The sequence below is a fragment of the Platalea leucorodia genome (genome assembly GCF_965183815.1).
Source record: "Platalea leucorodia genome assembly, chromosome: 9".
NCBI lineage: Eukaryota > Metazoa > Chordata > Aves > Pelecaniformes > Threskiornithidae > Platalea > Platalea leucorodia.
The window spans coordinates 33,887,416-33,905,988 of NC_138831.1; the positions used below are offsets into that span (position 1 = coordinate 33,887,416).

The 18,573-nt window shown below is 36.8% G+C and overlaps 1 protein-coding gene across 2 annotated transcripts in view; it reads left to right on the top strand.

The window, feature by feature from the left end:
* OTUD7A (OTU deubiquitinase 7A) overlaps positions 1–18,573 on the top strand; it is a gene marked incomplete at both ends in the record, with an annotated part of 57,342 nt that overhangs the window by 23,596 nt on the left and 15,173 nt on the right. For both annotated transcript variants that reach the window (XM_082322578.1, XM_082322579.1), the window contains 4 exons: positions 21–239; positions 9,050–9,151; positions 10,691–10,818; positions 11,909–12,021. In XM_082322578.1, coding sequence (XP_082178704.1) covers positions 21–239; positions 9,050–9,151; positions 10,691–10,818; positions 11,909–12,021 — 562 coding nt within the window. The remainder of the gene's footprint in view (positions 1–20; positions 240–9,049; positions 9,152–10,690; positions 10,819–11,908; positions 12,022–18,573) is intronic.

Genomic DNA, 18,573 nt, shown 5'->3' on the forward strand with positions numbered 1-18,573 from the left:
TCTCTTTGGTTTCTCTACAGAGAAGCGTCTTTCCAGAGGTATTTCTCATGCCAGCTCAGCCATAGTCTCCCTCGCTCGATCACATGTAGCAAATGAGTGCAGCAATGAACAGTTTCCTTTGGAGATGCCCATCTACACATTCCAACTACCAGACCTTAGCGTGTACAGTGAAGATTTCAGAAGCTTCATTGAACGTGACTTAATTGAGCAGGCAACAATGGTTGCTTTGGAGCAAGCAGGTGGGTAAATACTTCATATGTCAGCAGCTGGGCAATCTGACATTTTGGCTGACATTTCTAATCATGCTTCATTTCTGGAGCTTGCGCATGCTGCATGGGAAATAAATACCAGAGAGTAAAAGCAGGTAATGTGGTCTTTGCAAAATGACACATACCCTGATCCTCTATTTCTTTTAAAACATTATAGAGAAAACTGTCAAATTTACTTAATAAAACAAAGACATTGAGGGAGGAAGGAGAGGAGGACTGATGTGGGAGTCGTGCAATAGAGAAGGACGTGAATCTGGATGGTCGGAGGGGGTTGGTACTTCAAGTTCTTGTGAGGAAATTACATGGCAATGACTAACAAAGGAAACATCTTCAAGTTCTGTTGCAGCTTGAGAAAATAGTTTTTAAATATGTATTTTATGTATTGATTATTATTTTTGTAATAAGAAACTAAATAATTTTAAAGTAATACTTCATTATTGCTATGGGGAAAAAAGTGAAGAAATTTAAAATTCATTTTAATTCAAAATTATTAGTAGTTTAAAGTTTCAAGTCAGTTTTGAAAGATGCGGAGAAATGTATTTAAAATTGGTATCCATGTCTTATGAAATAGCAAGTGTATTAATGAACCATGAAATGAACACATCTATATAGTGAAATGGCCAACTCTGGTGATATAAAGGAGTTATAAAATCAGATTTCATGGCTGCCTGTGGAATATCAAATAGCCAGTTGCTTTTTTCTCTTGATTGCTATACTGGCTTGTGTAACACTATGTATCCATCTCAGAGTTCATTCTCAAAACTCGGTGCATAGTCATACTGTGTGTGTTCAAACTGGTGAACTGTTGCTTGTTACTGATCGGGGCACTACATCGTAGTATTTAAGCAGGACCTCTGCTAAGCTGGTGTCACCTTGAGTCCTTATTGTGTATTGTCATATGCTCATTTTTTGGCTTTGGTATTTGAAAAGCAAGACATAATTAGATAATAGCATCAAACAGTAAATACTTAAGAGGAAAAAAAAAAAAACAAAACCAAAAAACAAACCCCAAACCCAAACAGTATTCAGAAGGCTGCCTTCTGGTAAAAATAGCAGTATAAAATAATGCAGGAACGCTACAAGGCAACTATGAAGTATGCAAACTGTCAGTCACCTATCAAGAAAATATATCTAGTTTCTCTAGGAACCAGCTAATACAAGAAGGACAGGGAAAAAAACAGGATGGCTCTTCCTCTGGCAGCTCTGCCAAGCACTCCAAATTCCAGTGCTATCAGAAAATATCTTGCTACAGTATCATTGTTGACCTTACCTGCTTCAGCAGAATTACAGCCTTTGGAGTCAGTTAATGCAAGAGTACAAACTAGAGGATCACAGTGGTTTTCTGACCTTAAAATCAGGGAATATGTGAATTTAGAGCTGACATCTTCTAATTCATACAGAGCTGGCTGGCTTTGAACTTGAAATAGGGCTGCAAAAACTACTGAATTTTCTGCCTCAGCATTCCTCTCTCAGATCTTTCTGAAAATTAGAATAAATCATTTATTCTTTTCTTCATGTTACTTTAATTAGGGCAATAAGTTGACTCACACTGGAAAAGTCCCTTCCTCCCCAGAGCCTCTTGCATCCTGGAAAGGAGGGTGTTTTGACCATTTGAAGTGCTTGTAGTTTTGACAGCAGGTATTCTTGTAGCCTCCGTAGACTTAGTTTACTTATGTGAGCATTTCATTCAAATAAACTGGAACCTCCTGGGAAACAGTTCTTCAGTTCAAGTAAGTTAAACAGATCAAACAGTGAATGTTTAAGATAATCATGTAAGACTTCGTGTAAACTGACCTTTTGTCTCTATTTAAGACATAGTGAGTTTCCTTTTATTTCCTGCCTATTTTAGACATGTTGTTGTCTGAAATGAAGAGAGTGAATTAATAGGAAAGTCACTTAACATTAGACATTTTATTGTCTCTTACCAACAGAGGGCCCAGTTTGACTATGGTTTGGTCAGTGACATAAAAAAATTAACAGATAAGGTGTATTCACTGCAAAGGGCCTAAAATCTATTTCAAAACTGTACAAACCCCATGAAGGACAGTAGCTTCTGTAGCTGAGGTTGGGGATATTGTTAAAGGAAAAGAGAGAGGTGTCTGCTTAGGTTTAAGGGCATGAATTTCAGGAGAAAGGAAAAAAATTTAAAAAGCTGATTAGGCAAAAGGAGGAGGAACTTTGTTATGTTTGAACATAGAGTAGCTTACTACTCATAAAGCATAGATTGTGAGAGCAAAACTACTATTAACAGACTGTCGTACGTGTCGTCTGAAGTGCCCGTTTGAGCTGGATGTCTATAAAAGCCTGTAAGGTTTTTATATTCTCTTTTTGTATGCATAGGCACTGGCTACCATTACATCTACATGTGAAAGGATGTTCAGGTTACATCCTACCTGTATAGAAACTCAGAGCAAAATTCCAGATTTACTCAGAAATGCTGTGTGAGATTATAAAGGAAAGGCCCAGATAAAGGCAGTATGATTTACTCACTCTCTGCTGCTGCAATGTATCCTCTACTCTTTGTTGATTGCTTTCTGCATATTTCTCTTAGAGGACAGAATTCACCACACTCATAAAAGCATTTTGGGGTTTTGTGCATCTTATAAACTCAGCTGTTCATTATGGCCTGAATTGGAATGAGGTCAGCTTGTAAGTAATGTGGAGACTGATCTCTGAGTGCTCTTGCAGTAATCAGTGTGGTTCTTCGATGGAGGATGGCTCAGGTAGTGATAACATTAATTGAAGTCTTGTGTGAAAGGAATTTTATAATTCTAAATATTTTGCTGCAGCAAGTTGATTTTCATTATATACACATGTTCCCCCATGTGTTGTTAATGTGTAGGCTGTCACAAAGAGAGATATTATAGAACCTGCTGCTGCTGTACTGATGAGTTCAAGAAACCTTAGCATAGGCAGAAGAATGGCTGGTCTAACACAGTGTTTTTAATGAAAAGTTTGTATTGCAGTGCTGAAATATAATTCAATACAAAAATTAAAAGCAAACTGTATGAACTTTCAAGAATATTGCTTTCCTACACTTTTCTTTCTGTGTTCAGGTTTGTGTTTTCTATGAAGCATTTTATACAGCTACAAGCAAAATAAACAGTAATATGTTGTTAAGCCTGGGTTTCACATCCCCAAAACCAAATCCACCAAAATTCTGGAAATGTTTGATTTCAAACTGTTAAAAATTAAGCTTTGTTAAATAAAAATTGATGCCTTTTCATGTCGTAGAAACATTTTCTTATCCCAGAATTTTTAACAGATTTTAACACGGTATATATAGGGTGTTGGGACAGCAACCATTATAATTACAAGAGAACTGTATTAAGTTCCTGATTTCCAAGCTTTGAAATGCATGCTTGTGTAATTCAATTCTAATATGAATGACAAATACTGTATCACAGAGTAGGATGAAATGCAGTAATGTCATAGAAAACAGTCTGTCTTGGGTTATGAAAGAAACAAATGAACAAAACCGGTAATACTGTATCTGCAGGTAACTGCAGATAACTGAACTCAGTATCGGTTATCTGCAGCCAGTTAGGTCTAGTCATATATTTCTGTGCCATCTTATTTTATGATCTTTGATTTGCATTCTAGTCAGTTAGCTTCTGTGACAGTCTGTGTTGCTTATGCATCAGGCTAAAAGAGAAGCATTTACTTGATTGCTCAGTTTTACTTATTTCTACACGCACAGCTCAACATTACATTTCAAGGACATCAGTAAATATGAATAGCCTTGCAGATGCTACTGCGAAGCTGATTTCATCATCTAGACTAAAAGAGAGAGCTCCTACAAGAAGGTCCTTTCTTTGAAGTACAGAAAATGTATTGGTAAATGCTTTATTTATTCACTTATTTTAAAAAGTAAGCAGTCATTGAATGATTAATATAAGACCATGTAGAAAATCTGTTCTTGTAATTTTCTTCACGTCAATACTTGCAAGTACACATTTATTGTATGAAAGGACTAAAACTAAAAATAAACAAACAAATCTTCTTAGCTAGTCATGTAAGAAACACGTAAAGCATAGAAGTAGCTCTGCTGAAATCTGGATTTGAGGTTCCTGCACCCATTGCTAATTGTCTGACTGTTCTGAGTGGGCTGAGTAATCCTCTGTTGACTTAGTGGGTCGGTCCTCTGCACACCCCAGAGCAGTTATTGCTGTTGGATTCTGGAGGGGAGTTGGTGAGTGCTTAGGGTGAACCATTGCTTTTGAGAATATATGGGGTGTCCAGAATTAGACTTGCTTTGGAAGTTGAAAATGTTATTTTGTGACTTGCTCGTCTTGGGCAATGGATGAGAGAAGGATTTCTGGAAATATGATGTGCTGGAGAAATGAAAGAAAGGCTAGGTTTAGCCTAGTTTCTTAAGGAAATTGAGCTTGTGTCAGCAAGCTGTCTCTTAAAATTGTACCACTATTTAGTTTTTAAATTTAACTCTACCAATTTCAAACGTATTTGTGAGTAAGCTTTTACAAATTTCATGAAAATAAGCAGCTACCTTATCTTTAGTATTTCCATAAAAGAAAACCTTGCAACATTAATACTGTTTATTAAACACTACGGAATCCACATGGGAAAGACCTCCAGAATGCCCAACCACAAATAAAAGAAGAGCCATCAGAAGTCTCACGTTTAGCCACATGTACGACAAGCACAGGAAACCAGACATTTGAGTCCCACCGTGCACAGAGCAACTTGTTTTCCTCAGCGAGATGTCTACTCTGTTGGTGTTTTTGAGGAGTTGGCCTAAGACTGGTTTACTTAGCTGTATGAGAGAGTACTGTTCATACCACAGTGAAGTGCGTTAAAAGACAATCGCACTCAATCTGAGGTAAAATTGTACAAGCTGTGACACAACACTTCACACTTTTTCCCATTTTTAACCATCCTTGTTCTTCTCTTAATGTGTATTCCATTTTTTCTTTAAGAATTCTGACTTATTTTTGATATGATAAATGCACAGCGGTGTTGCAGGCAAGAAGCTGACTATTTGCCTTGGAGGCAGTGATGTGCAATCTAGCTTTGCAGTGAAACTTCAACCACGCTCAATCATGTAGAGCTTGAGAGGAGACTCATCCTTTGTAGTATCTCCTTTTCCCCTGTCAAGAGAGAGTTATATGAAGCTGCTGTTTAGTAAGTCCTTTAAACTCTTTGGTGGTTAATTCTACTAGAAAAATCCCAACTCTGTAAAGCCATTTAGTTTATTAGTAGCTCAAACCAGAAAAAAGAAAATATCATAGAATCATAGAATGTCCTGAGTTGGAAGGGACCTACAAGGATCATCGAGTCCATCTCCTGTCCCTGCATAGGACAACCCCAAAATTCACACCAATGTGGACTGGAGAAAATTAAGAGGGAGCAAAGGATTTATGCAGCGTTTCTACAAAGGTTCTTTAGTATTATGTAACCTCATGTTTCTTTTTAATTTGGTTGGTTTGTATGTGTACCACCAACCTTGTGCATGTTTGGGTAATGAATACTTTATAATGGACCTTAGTAAACTGGAGGGCAGCTCTGTATGAGCATCTTTATGGGATAGTCATAAACTAGAATAATTTCTGTTGCATATTTTTATCTTCTTGTTTATACTGTTAATGGAGTTTTGCATAGAGGACATCATGCTGAATGCTTTCTTACCTTCTATAGTACCGATCCATAAGGTGTCAGGGGCTGATATTGAAAGCCAAGCCTGGCCCCTGTTAATATTTGAAATGCATTCTCTGTTCTCTGCTGCCTTCTTTTTGAGCCATTCAGGTCATATAACCATCTAGAATCCTCTTTGGCAATTTCCTCTCACATCCTGCGGCAAGAAACAGTACACCTGTGGCTTGTAACACAATGTGGACGCTTATGAAAATAACACTTAAACCTTTCTAGTGTCTATTAATAACACTCCAACATTATAAATATTGTTGGGTTAAACCCATGTTTTAAAATATTTCTTATTTCCTTTTCCTCAAATACTTTTTCAACCTAACAGTTGCATAAGGCCAGCTTATACTCAGGCCTACAGTTGTAGTGGGTTTACAATAGGGTAACTTTTGATGTTTGCCTCTTGTCCTGGGAGTCACCAGATAGTAGATTTTAAAGTAGTGATATTGTCTGTTTTCTAAAGTTTGCAAAACTTTCTCTGAGATTCAGCTTACCTTCTTTGCATGGAATACAAGATATATATCTGGTTCTGTATCAGAATGATCGATTCTTGTTGGGCCCTGCAAATAAGTGAGCAGGGGGAGCCAATATATGCTTTGTATTATGTGAAGTCTGATACACACTATGTAGTGCAGGACTAGGATAATATCAGAATACAGAAATAGTTGGCAGTCTTCAGCCACGGGGGATACTAGATTCTGTTAATGTTTCTTTTGAGTTTGTGCCTGAAGTCTTAAGTATCATGCGAAGAAAGGGCAATATTGTGTGCTTGTGTCTGCCTCTCTGATTGTGTGTTGCTAGATCATAGACCTGGATAGGACTTTGTCTTATCTAAAATTAGGACCAAATTTTAATGTACTAGAATATGGGTCTATTAATTGTCAGAGTATTTTTGCTGTAAAACAACAGATCAATTTCTTGAAATTGTGTTTTTTAAGATTAAATAGATTTTGTGAGAAAGTAAGAAGCAAGATCAAGTAGGAGACCAACAGAGGGAGGGAGAGTGAGAAATGGATCTAGTTTGTCCATAAATATTGTCTTATCAAAGCAGACAGAAATAAGCCTGAGGCAGTACTGTTTCCAGTTTTCATTTAAGCTCCACTTTCCTGTTGTTCCCCTAAAGGGAGCCAGTATAACCACTAGATTTGAAAAATTGAGATGCATTTTTTGTTACAATCCAATACATTTCTGCTAATTCTTTAGTCAGCCATAAGCTTGTGATGTTAACCAAGCCCACAAACATTTTTTGCATAATCTACTTGAAAGCAGATCACTTTTATAGAAACCTTCTGTCATTCAAAAGATTCATAAACACCAGACTCTGACATTTATTACCAATAGCTGCTAGTTAATCTGCACAGCAATACTACTCATTATTCCCTTAAGTCCTAAGATCTGTCTGTTTTAGGTCTTGTAACTGTGCTTTAAGCAGCACCTTGGTATAACTTATATGATACCACCAAAACATTCTGCAAAAAACAGGTGGCAAGTTGTTATTTCACAGCCCACAGACACAGGAGTTGCTAAAAAGGATAACTTGTTATTTCGGATTTATCTTTCCCAAAGGCTGTCCAATAGCGCTTTAAATTAAGCTTCTTTAATGCATATTTAATTTAGAACTCAATAAGCCTAGTCTGAGATGTTCGACATTTACAAACTAGCTGCTAAAATCATATGAGGATTACCAAATGGGCTTAGTTATTGATCTGCTATGCATCTTTACCTTTACAGTATAGTAACTCTCAACCCATACCGACTAAGTGGAATTCAATTACATGGTTCTTAGTACCCAGAACAAGGAATTGGGGGCACATATTAAAATATTGTTACACTGGGTTTTTTTGCACAATATGTATTACCTGTTGTTACAAATAAACTTCAGTATAATTTTGTAATGGAAACATATTAATGGGGAGAAGTTTTTCGTTGCTTGAACCTATTTCTGTTTTGGGGATTTAACCTTAAATGCAAGACTGACTGTACAAATGTATAGATACTATTTCCTCTCAGCTTGCAAGTAAAGGAATTGGGGGAGAAAAAGTTTGCAGAAGAGGACAAAGAAAGAAATGGAGTCACCACAGGCCGCCTATTGCATTATTCATTCAATTATTCAATTGTGCATTACCCACAGACTTTCCAAAAGTCTTGGGAAATATACCAGCTCTACTCATCATTGTTAATTATCTCCTCTTCCTTATCCCCAAAGATGTTGTACAATTAGTCACATTCTCTTTCTTTATATTAGAAATGTTCACATGACCATTTAACCAAGGCTCAACGCTCCAGTATGCTACCACACGGCAACCTCCGTGCCAGGAATTATGTACTTCCAGTGTTGGCCTTGGCACTGATACTCTTTATGGCTTTATTTGCTTCATCTAGATACATCAAATATCTGTCCGCTTGTCAGTCTTTTTCATAATCCATCTCTGTTTTATAATTTGTAAAACATGCTTCATGTAGCAATGATGGATAAGTGGTTCTCTAAATTTTCTCAAAGAGAAAAGTCACATGCTATCCTAGACCTTGGGCTATGCATTTGGTCTCATTTTAATTCTCTGGTAGTGTAGCTGTTGATTTTAGTAGGTGTAATCATGATTTACATTATGGTAAATGAGAGGAGAATCGGCTGTTGAAACAATCCATCTGATTGAAACAATAGTACTTTACTTAAAAAACTTAACCTAACAGTAACATATCTTGATTAACACATACATATTACTTTTGTCTTTTGAGACTTTATTGCTGTAACATATTCTGTCATCCGTGTATGGGAGGCCAGTGTCGGTTATGTTTGGGAACTCCTACCAAGACTCATAACGGTATTTAGGCAATGAACTCCTTGGAAATCCATCCCTGAATGTAGCATGTGAGAATGGAAGATGCAAATTAATTAAAGGTGCTCTCTTCTTATTCCAAATACATTTAGAGAATAGTTAAAGTTTATCTGCTTCTAATTTCTAATCTTACCAGTTTTCACTTCTGACATTACACTTATTTGGCAGAAAGGGTGTTCGCCGTTAACCTTCAACATTACACATCATCGCTGTATGCCTGTACACAGTACGCATCCTGTTTTAGTATCCACTCCACCATTTTAATAGATGCTTTCTTTTCAGGACGACTAAATTGGTGGTCCACAGTGTGTACAAGCTGTAAACGTCTTCTTCCCTTGGCTACAACAGGTGATGGAAACTGCCTCTTGCATGCTGCATCTTTAGGTAAGGGAGAGTCTGTACATGAAACCTCCTGCCAAAAATATTTACTGCTTTACTCTATCCCCAGCAAAAGCTCAGAAACACATGGGATGCAAAGACTTTCATTAAAAGACTGGTTCTGGACCAATATGTTCTTCAAATTTCACTTAAGTATTGTTTGCTTTAGGCATGCTTGAGGGAGGAAGGTAAAAGTTTTATCAGGTTATAAAAGAAGTATAATTGGAACAATATCAAAACCCATACATCATAAACACCAGTGATTTGCATTTTCCTTACAGAGCTCAACCCGACAGCTCTGAAACAGGCAAATTCCAGGTGCTTCTGCAGGATTGTCCTCATTGTGGGCAAGGAATTGCATTCATTCTCTGGCTTTTGTTAAGCAGTTCTCTTGCTGTCTTCAAGAATGCAATATCTAGCTATTATCCCTGTTGGTTCCTTGTAGAGTTTAAGTATATTGGAAACAGAGGTTGGGGTGAATTAAAATCATTTCCAATTGATTAATTAATCACTAATACAAGATCTTTGAAGCCTTTCTTCAAATCAAATAAATAGAAACCTGTGAAGCTGAAAGTCTTCGATATGCCTTCTATATCCTAACCGATTACGAGGAAGCTTATTTTTTTGTTGCAGTTGCTAAAATCTTCCACCAGCAGAACTCCAAAAGGTGACTTTTAAAAAAACACTGGGATTTTTATTATTTTGAAGAGACTCTTCTTTTTGAAAGAAGTAGTAAGAAAAGAGCTTTTGCTGTTTCCAAGGATCCTTTTATCTTTGTCCACTTCATTTTTAATTGGGAGGAATTGTGTATTATTTACAGCAGATGTTTGGAGTATTTTGACTTGCAAAGTCTTAAAATAAATGTATTTAATGCCAGCAGCTGACAATATGGTAATTGAAATGTGGTTGTCTATGGGCACATGTCTTGGTGAGAGCTCTGCTGTCTTTTGTAGTAGGTTACTGTTCTCAACTACATGAAGATGTTTTCTTATCTTAAAATGAGCTTGAAAGCCTGTGGCTGGTTGTATTTTTAGACTTCCAGTCATCTTGAATGCTCGTCTCTTTGGTTGGATGTTGAAGCCAAAGGAAATTTACCATCATGCTGTGTAAGAGTTGGATGCCTTTGGGTGTTGGTATCATCTGTGATTCACAAAAGCGCCTGCAGTTGTCGTTAGCAGTCTTGTGTCTGCAAGCTCTGTTGGCAGCTACAGCTAAAACCAGCCTGTGCATTGAATATTCCATTGCTTGCAGCAAAGTTGAAGTTGCCTGCAAACAAACACTGAAACAACTCAAATCTTCAGTCATTCCTTAATTAAAGTTTAAACTTTGTTAGAATTCCCTCTTGTTGCTCATTAGCTTACCTATATTGACTGTTTCTTTAGGAAACCTTAAAAATAATGAGTGAATTATTTGCCAAGGAGAATCTTAAATAACGTATAAGCTATGCTTCTTTCACTAATAGAGCAATATTAATTGTATTAGTACTTACTATTTCTATTTCACTGTAGCTTCTTTACAACTGAATGTTGTCTTGTGCTACTTTAGGGATGTGGGGATTTCATGATCGGGACCTTGTTTTACGTAAAGCACTCTATACTATGATGAGAAGTGGAGCTGAAAGGGAAGCATTGAAAAGAAGATGGAGATGGCAACAGACCCAGCAGAATAAGGAGGTCTGTATGGCCTAAAGACAGTCTTGTTAATACCATTTAAAGTCAAAAGCATTCTTCTGAAGTTTGGTGTGAAAGTTTTAATTGCTATCAAATTCCTCGTGCTTCCACTTTACATGGGGAAAGAGATACTTGTATTTAGGATTTTTGTATCAGAATGCAAATGTGTTTGTGGCTTTGTGGGCATAAATATGCGCAGTTTTGTGCCTGCAAAGGTCTAAGATGAGTTTGGAACCTATAGAAAATTTTGGGCTGCAAAATTAAATGTATAATTTAGCTATCACGAGCATTATAAAATGAGTGGATGAAATCCACAAAAGAAAGAAAACTCCATTTAGGAAAGATTCCTCAGAGTGGTGAATTAGAATTCTTAGAGCTGTGACCAAATATTGAGTGGATGTTTCTTAACGAAAATCATCTGTAGGTTTGGTTTAACTGTTGATTAAAAGCTGCACTTCAGCATGTATTATTTTCTGAAGATGTCTGTGCCTAAACAGGGGCTAGCCAGTTTCAGGAACAATCCTGAATGCTATCAAGTGAATATGCTTAAATGTTTGTGACTTACTTGTAATCTGCTTTTTGTTGGCAGCAGTCAGTGAGAACACAGCTGAGCTGTGACTGGCTCAGCTACTTCAGGCTACCTGAAAACACAGGGGCACAGAAGCACTTACATACCCTTTCTGCTCTTGAACAGAGGGAGAAAGCATCACCTGTCTGCCAAGGAGGGCATTTGTAGTAGTTCCATATTGGGGAAGAAAGCAAACCTCCAGAAATGGGCAGTAAAGCATGCTAACCATGGTTGCAAGGAATTCACATGGGTGTGAATAACTGCATCTCCAATAGTGGAGCACTGCGTTAGCAGCAGCAGACCCACATCTAGAAATGTAATCCAGTATGCAGTTAGTGGTTTAGATCTTTTTTTAGTAAGTTAATATTCTTTCACCTGAATAGAAATGTTGAACCATTAATGGTCCAAGATATTAAACCATATCATGAACGAAGCTCAAAATAAGTTAGTTGTAAATAGTATTACAGAAGTCTGTTTACATTTTGTACAAGCATAATTGTAAAGGTATTTCATTCTCTCCCATAGTCAGGTTTAGTGTATACTGAAGAAGAATGGGAACGGGAGTGGAATGAACTGCTTAAACTGGCATCAAGTGAGCCTCGTACCCATTTCAGCAAAAATGGAGGCACTGGTGGTGGGTAAGTTTAGAGTATGACAAAATCTTTTAGTTTTTGTTCTCAGTAGGAAAACAATACAGTACAAATGAATGAAGATGTTTATAGGACCATCAAACTGCCTTTTTAACTGGTTGTGATTTTTTTGCATGGTAGAATATAATTATCTAATATCTAAATATTTAGCATTTTTATTAAGTTTCCTTGTACAGTTACCGCACTAACTTGAGGTTATTTTGCGTCCAGAGGAGTCTGGATTTCATAAATCCTAATTTCTTGGCTTCTGCAACAAGCATGTTGGCAGTAGCATCTAGCTTCAAGGAGATGAAGTGCCTTGTGTCACTGAAGATATGTAGCTTTTCGTTTGAGGAAGACTTAGCAGAAAGATAACCACTGCTCAGATACTTTTACTAAAACATGGAATGACACAGTAACATCACATCGTCTAATAGCATTCTAGAAGAAAGTAGTTTGTGCCTGGATATCACCTTTTCTGTGCTTTAGCCCAGCTTTAATGCCATCTTCTAATATTCACACATTTATTTCAGTCCTTTTTTGCCTTGTAGTTCGAACAGAAAATCTTCAGAGAGATCTTTATTGAGGGCAAGTCACCAAGTAACTCTTCACATTTTCTACTTTTAAAATTCTGTTAGGCCTAAGTGTACAGGGGAAAAAAGTAATAATTTTGGTATTAAAGCTAAAGATTAAATATTTGGATGCAGTGTCTTTTTAAACAGAAAGTAGAATATCAAGTTATACTTTGTAGTGTCATGAAACCCTTCTGAAAAATCAACATGCTACTTCAATCTTTGAACAGTTACAAAAAACTTTAACTAAATATTACGATAATTAATATTGCACTGGTAGGAACAGTTGCCCTTTCTTTGACTATTCAAGCTTTTATTAAACCCATGTAATATAAATAGTGCTCTCAAACGCAAGAATTATTTAAAGATTGTAGGGGTTTTTATTTCACATTAAACTGATTCAGTGTCATCCTAGTAAAGTTTGATGTTGCTGGAAGGTTCTGTATAGGGTATGTCTGTATTTCTAAGAGCCACATCAGATTCTTTTCTTACCTGATTTCATATCTGTTTATCTAGATTGATTCCATAAGAGTATGGCTGATTGCAGCTACTTTGATTGCACTCTGCAAAGTTTCAATGTGTGCTGGTTACTACTCAGTGCTTAGAGGCAAGCAAGGAAAGAATGTGTTTTCTTGAAGAACAGCTTAGTATGCATGTTTCATCTTTGTGTAGTACTCAATTAGTAGCATTTTAGTCAATTAGCTTATTATAAACAGTACCAGAAAATTTGATGGTCGCAGGGAAAAACCCAGTACCGTCTACTTTACTGCCAGCATGCATTTAGTTTAGATGTTTAGAAGCTATTGGAAAAAAAGGTTAGAAACATATTTGTGAAAAAGTTTGGGATGAAGTAGTATCTGCAACATTTAAATACCTCTGATGCACATACAGAATCTGCTTTAAATAGCTGGTATGATAAACCATCCCTCACTTTCAGTGCAGCTGTTCCCGAAGTATAGGATTATTGACCAGCCTTAAGAATGCAGAAGCCCTAGGTTTTGTATCTAGTGTTTATCACTAAAAATATTTAGTGTGTGTTTACTCAGTGCATGTTTTTCTCTTGCTACTGTTTCCCCTGGAGAAAATTGCATGTGATGATAAGTAAATTGACAAAACAGGGCATACAGCACAATGAGAGTAATAAAATCTTTAGAAAATATTCTCTGGGCTTTGAAAGAATATTATATTTTCCTTTTAACCCTGTGATGTCGAGGACAGGTAATTCTACTAATGCAGGAGGACATTGTTTAGAAAATTGTTAGCCATTATATGTCTCATTTTCTTCTATTTTGTGGCTAGAAAAAAGATTGGTTTTCATTTTACTCTCTAGTTTGTTTCCTCTGTTTGGAGATATTTTCCTGTTGATATGCTTTAGTCTTCTAACGCAGTTCAATTCACATTTCTGTTAAATTTGGCTATTCACCATCCATTTTCTCTGGCCTTACTCTCTCTGTTCCATTCTGTATGTTTCACGTGCTATGTAGTTTTGGTATCTGCCAGTCAGAGATGTCCTCAAATGTTGCATTTGCCAGTCAGTCAACCACCTTTACCTATCCCAGATACTTAAACAGGGAGTATCACTATTACATAAAGATTTAAATTGTTTTCAATGTTCTCATCATGGTTTGCGTTTATCTTTTTGCAAAGTTATCAAAATAAAGTAAGGATAAATAGACAATAGTTATTTTTTCCTTTAAAATGGTGAAAGAGGAATCAGGCAAGAAACTTAGCCTATTAAACATGTGAATATGTAATTCTCTTTACAATCATTCCAAAGACAGAATGAATGTGACAGAATGAATTATTTTCTCAGTTTAATGTACCCATGTTCAAAGTAGAGCCCTTGAGAAGGAAAAGGAATATCAAAATAGTATTTTTGAGATGGGGTATATTACATTCTCTAGTTAGGTGCTGTATTAAGAAAGCTTGCCAGTTAGTCTTTGAATTGTAGAGGAGGCATTTTCCTTTGGTGTCAGAATTAGATAAAGCATCAGAAGTTGTATCTGCTTCAAAAGAATTCAGTGACAAGCCTAAGTCTGGAATTATGTTGCCTCATTCACCTGCAAGTTCCTTTTAGTTATTTTTCAGAGTGAACTACATGCAAAGGAGATCAGCAATTGTCACTAAATCTCCAAAGATGTCTTCTTTGAGAGCACTCTCGTTCTGAGGCTTGGAAGTTGGGAAAAAAAGAAAAAGAGAAAGGACACATAGAAAAACCTGGTTCCTAAGTCCTTGTTTCCAACATGTAAAATCCTTCAAGAACTAAAGCAGAGCAAACTAATTAACTATGAAGAGATTCTTATTTTGAAACAGACTTGCACATCTTTCTGTAAAACATAAATTTCAGATTAACATAATTGTTTCATTTATCTCCATTTACAAGCAAAACCAGGGGTACTGAATTGAAGCAACTGCTTGGAAAAAAGGAAAATGTCTTGTACCCTCTGTTTTTGTTAAGAACCTAACTATTGCAATCCTGCTAAAGAGAAAATTGCAACCCATTCCTTCATTTTGCAGTCTATCGTCAGTGAGATTTCAAAGCCTGTTCTAGTGCTAGATTGAATATCACTGTTGTTACTCACTTCTTGAAAACCTAGTAGAGCTGAAAGCTAGGTGTCATGTTGCGTCATGGGATGAGCTAATACAGATTTTGAAAGTGGATGGTATTCTTATTTAGTATTAACTGTCACTTTCTAGCTAGCTGTCTTGTATGCTGTTGGCACTATCTTATTACTAAAGTCAAGTGATTTTGAATGGGAAAGAAGGGAGGGAATATTGCTGTAATCTTCCCGTGTGTCATTAGAGTTTCATTTAAGGCAGAAACCCAGAACATTTAAACAGTAAGTACTTCTCAAATGCATGTAATCTCTGAGGTTTTGGACTTGGTTAGGTATTCAGAGTATTTCAACATACAGTTCTTCATACAAAACTACTGTGTCCGTCAGACCCGCATCTTGTAGAGAATTTAGTTTAGATCATTTAACAAAGACATTGCTTTAAAACTATTTTTATTTGATGTGGTTGTCTATTATAAGAGTGCTGTTCCTTTTTAATATATTCGGTATATGCAGCAATTATAGGGTGCAGATAGAAAAAGGTTCATTATAACAGTATATCTTTTTCCTTACTAGCTAAAGTTTCTGATCGCTAATAAATCTTTTCATCTGGCCTGTTTTCAGTTGATGTAAATTGTACTTAAGCCAAACGTAGCCTGGAAATAATCAAATTGCCATGGTGATTCAAATATACTAGTTCAGACAGCCCTTCAGGTCTGAAGAGAGTGGATATCCCACAGACTCTGGAAAAGACATAAAAGTCAAGGCAAAGGAGGGATCAGAATTATGTCATATTAAAATTAAGTACTAGTACCTACGTAGTGATTGGGTTTTTCCTTATTTAACAAGTTTTTGTTGAATTCAGGATACTTCCTATTTGACAGATGGTTGCATCTCACATGGCACAGATGATGTTTTACACAAAAGCATGCGTTCGCATACAGTTAAATAAAAATAACATGCAAACCAAAATAGTCTAGGGAAAGTTGATTTAGGTTTTCTCTTTTATTATATGCCTTGAAAACAGCTTCCTAGATATTGTTTTTGCCTGAGAAAAAAAAAATTGGTATTTTTAAAGACTAAGAAACAAAAAGGGGAACTCGAAACATTCACATTCTGTATCACCTTTAGTCAGTGCAGTATACCATTTATTTTTTACCGTGAAGAAAAGAAGAGAAACGTCCCACTACTGTGCAGTTTTTCGTGTTTGAGTTGAAGCTCGTTCCTGAAATACTGTGTAAGGAAATCAATGGGTAGGTCCCTACATCTACCTACAGCAGAAATTTGTACTTGCTAGTAAGCTGCGGCTGTGGTGTATGTTGGTTTTAATTTGGGGATTCTTAAGCAGGGAAAGAAAAGGTTTCAGAAATGGAATGGTGGCAGATCGAGATATGAACTCAGATTTCATTCTGGTCTCATGCTTGTACCTAGTCACCAGGTTGAAGAACTTAGTACTTGTCATGTTGTTTCAGTACATCTCAACTGTCTGCAGGCATTGGTCTCTTGCTCTGCGTGAATCCTGAAACTTAATCTAAATTTGGAATAGCTGTTACGAGTCTGTTGGACAAACTGAGAATCTGGATCGTATGTATCGGGGGAAAAAAAGCAAGGTTACCACAGGGAGCCATTTAGAAGGAAATCCAAGGACATGAAAACTGATCTTGCTCAGAGTTTACAGGCAAAAGAGAGGAACAGACAGCAGATAGCCAGGTGGAACAGCAGGGCAGGTAACTTTCCTGTTTCAGTTTTTGAGGTTTTTTTCATTACTGACTGCAGTACAAATTGGATTTTCCATAGGAGAGAGAATCTCTTTGGAGTGCTGAGTAGGTGTCCACCGTGTTGGGATTCGAGGTATCAGTGGTCCTGCAGGACAGACTGAGGTTTGTTGGTTTTGGTTTTGGTTTTTTTTTTTTTTTCTTTTTTGTTAGTTTGTTCTCACAATCAAGATAAATTATTTAGTCGGTGCCCTGGTTGAGCAGGATTCTGCAATGCAGATTTATATGCTCTTATATATGCGGATTTCATTATTTAAAAATTAACTTTACATGAACAGAGGAATTAATTTCAGTTTCTGAAATTTCCTTTGCTTCCATTTTATTTTGACAAAATTACTTTGTCCACAATTTTCATGGCCATGTAGTTAGCATACATAAAGGTCCATGAAAAAAAGTGGAATGATAAGTGGATCAAAGGATGTGGCAGGTTGCTATGGATACTTGTTAATGATGATTTTTCATTCCCATTAATCTTTAGGAAAATTCATACTGAATCCTCAGCAGTGGCACTGAAATAATATAAGATAGCCCACATGAATTACTGGCAATGATGAAATAAAGTTGGACATTGAAAAGATTGCCCAGAGAGGCTGTGAAGTCTTCCTCCTTGGAGATACTCAAAAGGTGTCTGGACACAGTGCTGGGCAACTGGCTCTAGATGACCCTACCTGAACAGGGGTGTTGGACAAGGTGACCTCCAGAGGTCCCTTCCAACCTCAGCCACTCTGTGATTCTGTGAAAATGAGCACTGGAAAACAGATGTGTAATAGCAGAGAAGGGTTTGAAATGTGTGAATATGATCATAAATAGTGAATCAAGCAACTTGGTGTTGTGATATTGAAGAGTAAAAAAGACCGGTGGAATTTTGGACTTGATGTGCAGTCAGGCTTGACATCAGCTGACCAAAGGGATGAAGTCCTTCTCCTTAACTAGGAGGTGAGGAACAATTAGAGGATTTGAAGAAAAACTTTAGGACTGATAGTCTGGAAATACGTGAGAAAATAGCTGGAAATCTTTGTAGCATATTGTCTTGCCAATAACATGATTCTTCTAACTTCCTCTTGGCTAACAAATTACTCTGAGGGTGACATAATGGACTGCAAATGCTGAAAAGCTGTTGCAGCCAACAATGGAGAAGAATTCAGTAAGGAATATGAAAGGAAATTACAAAACGGGGAATTTAGTTTGAACATCAGGAAAAATTTCCTGACGAGTTTGGGTAGCGGGAAGAGGGATACAGAGAAGTAGAGGTGTCTCGCTGCTTGATCAGAGAATTTGTATCCTGCATCAGCCTACTGTTAATAATTTCCATCCTCCTGTGCTGCTAGGTTGGGATGAAAGATTTTAATGTAAAGTTCCAGGGATGGGCTGGATGCCATCAGACCTGTGAGAAGGTTACTATATTTGTCCCACACATTCTAGAGCAGTGCCCATACAGTTATGTTCAGTTACTATTTTTCACATATAATGAAAATTAATGGCAGTTAATTATGGAAGTTCTCTGCACGCGTAACAATAAGAGGACAATAGCTGCCTTCATTTTAAGAGTGTGCCTAGGTTATGTTGCCCACCTTTATCTGTCTGTCTCACAGAAGCTGTGCTCTGTGTGTATTATATTTTTAAGCAGCACTCAGCTGTGAATTATCGTCTTTACATTTG